The 2,500-nt window shown below is 47.2% G+C and overlaps 1 protein-coding gene across 1 annotated transcript in view; it reads right to left on the minus strand.

Annotated features, from left to right (window-relative positions):
- LOC122266855 (transducin-like enhancer protein 3) overlaps window positions 1-2,500 on the minus strand; it is a gene marked incomplete at its 5' end in the record, with an annotated part of 112,766 nt that overhangs the window by 77,781 nt on the left and 32,485 nt on the right. The window contains one exon of the mRNA XM_086544947.1: window positions 927-1,044. Within this exon, the coding sequence (XP_086401073.1) occupies window positions 927-1,044 (118 nt within the window). The remainder of the gene's footprint in view (window positions 1-926; window positions 1,045-2,500) is intronic.

The following is a 2,500-nucleotide window of genomic DNA, read 5'->3' on the forward strand; positions in this document are numbered from 1 at the left end:
AGATAGAAATAGATAGATAGATATATAGATAGAGAGAGAGAGAGAGAGAGAGAGAGAGAGAGAGAGAGAGAGAGAGAGAGAGAGAGAGAGAGAGAGAGAGAGAGAGAGAGAGAGAGAGAGATAGACTGACAGAGAGAATAAATCCAGCACTGAAGACACAGGCAATATATAAGCCCTGTAACATCAGAACGAGGGCAGGGAGGAGGGGGGAAGGGGAGGGGTGGCATGAGAGACCAGGGCAGATCTGAATATTCAAGGATAAGGACACTCGGAGCCCTTGGACGGAAGGAAGGACAAGGAGCAGGAGAGAGGAGAGAGAGGAGAGAGAGGGGAGAGAGTGGAGGGAGGGAGGGAGGGAGTGATGGGATCCTAGGCAAGGAGGAGGAGGAAGAGGAGGAGGGCGAGAAGGATGCTCTGGAGTAAGGAGATGAGAATCTGGAGGGCAGAGGATGCTCTAGATGACAAGGATACTCTAGACGGCCCGAGAGGATGGCGGGGGACGCAAAGGGAGAGAGGCAGGGGAGAGGGGGGGGGGCGCAGGAGTGGGGAGAAGAGTGACTTTGAAAAACAGGAAGAGGAAGAGTCAGGCAGAGAGAATACAAGAGAGGGGGGGAAATACCGGATAAAGTTTAGCAAGCGTGAAAGGAATAATAGTGTGTATGAAAAGAAGGAAAAAAAACAGATTTATGAAGGAAATGAAAGACATTATGAAATTAGATGAAACAGATGACTCAATATTACAAATGACAAATGGCAGATATCATACAGAATATACACTAAAGACTCCATTAATAAACATCATCATTTCACTATTGCACTATTTCAATATATATCACCGACGCCTTAATTAATTTATCTCACGACACAAGTACATTAGTACATAATTCACAATTCCATTCCCATTCCGTTCATCAGAAAGTACTTACTTGCGGCAGAGGAGGGGGGCAGGGAGGGAATCCCTGGCAGGGCGGGGTGGGGTCCCAGTGGGATGGGGGGTGCGTGCCCTGCGTGGGGGAGTGCGGCCTGCTGAGCCTGCATCTGTTGCTGAAACATACAGGGCGCCAACACTTCCTCAGTTAGTAATTCGTGGTGGTGGTGATAGTGGTTGGTGGTGGTAGTGAAAGTGGTGGTGATAGTGGTGGTGACGGTGGTAGTGATGATGGTAACTGTGGTGGTGATAGCGGTGGGGGGGGGGGGGATCTTTGGTGCTGCTGGTGATGGTGACGCTACGATAGTGATAATAGTAGTGGAAGTGATGGTGGTGGTGATGTAGGTAGAGAGGGCAGTGGAGGTGATGAAATAAAAGACACTGAAGGTGAATGCGAAAACGACGAAGGTTGAGGAGGAGGTGATCACGAGAAAACATGATAATAATAATAACAATAACAATAACAATAATAATAATAATAATAATAATAACCACAAACGCGACAAAGGATGAGACAACGAAAAAAACAAAACAAACCAAAAAACCGAAACTAAATCAAAAGACGCGACCAACATCCCCAACCCACTCGCGACCTCCTCCTCCCGCCTCATAACAGGTCATGAGGTGGGGATCCCCTTCATGAACTCAGCCCCGCAAGTTAGGTCAAATTGGCTAATTGGCTCTCTAATTAAGAGCGTTACCGGCAGCGCAAGGGGGCTTAGGCGAGCGCCGACCGAGGATCACGGTGCCAAGTGGACTCGGGACTCATGACTCGGGACTCACGACTGATTTTACTTTGATTGGCGGCCACCGATCGGACTCCTTCACCTGTTGACTTGAATGATGGGGGGAGGGGGATGGGGGGATGGGAGGGGAGGGGGAAGGGCGTGTGTGGAGGGGGGGGGTTGGAAGCGGGGGGAGGGGGGGAGGGGGCGATGAGATTGGGTTTGTGTGTTTATGTTTGTTTTTGTGTGGGTGTGTATGTATATGTATGTTTAAACGTGTGTGAATAGGTAAGGTGAATAAACATATAACATGAAGAAGACAGAATATTCTATGTGGATAAAGTCATAATATAGAGAGCTAGTGAATGAATGAATGATTGAGTGAGTGAGTGCTCGAAGAAGTGCGTTGGAGACAGTTGAGAATAAATAAATGGATAACACTTGGAATAACAAAAGACAACCAGACTCCGTACAAGGTCAACCTCGAAGATTCTTGGGTAAGTGGAGTGACAGTTCTTTCACTAATGAAATGTAAGTAAACAGAATGATAAGCCAATATAAAATAAACAAGCAATCTAGTTGAACAATGACCAAATAATGAATAAATTGTTCTTACTCATTTTCATCGTCCTTGTTTTAAAGAGGAGGAGGAGGTAGAGGAGGAGGAGGAAGAGGAGGAGCAGCAGCAGGAGGAGGAGGAGGACGCGAAGAAAAAGGAGTAGAAGTAGAGGAAGAAAAAGAAGAAGAAGAAGAAGAAGAAGGAGAAAAAGAAGGTAATAATCAGAGGCGGAAGAAGGCCAGATAGAAGACCTCCCCCCACCCCTCCAATCCCACCCCACATACCCCC

The sequence above is a fragment of the Penaeus japonicus genome, unplaced genomic scaffold, assembly GCF_977035675.1.
Source record: "Penaeus japonicus unplaced genomic scaffold, GWHDUDI00000001_assembly GWHDUDI00000015, whole genome shotgun sequence".
NCBI lineage: Eukaryota > Metazoa > Arthropoda > Malacostraca > Decapoda > Penaeidae > Penaeus > Penaeus japonicus.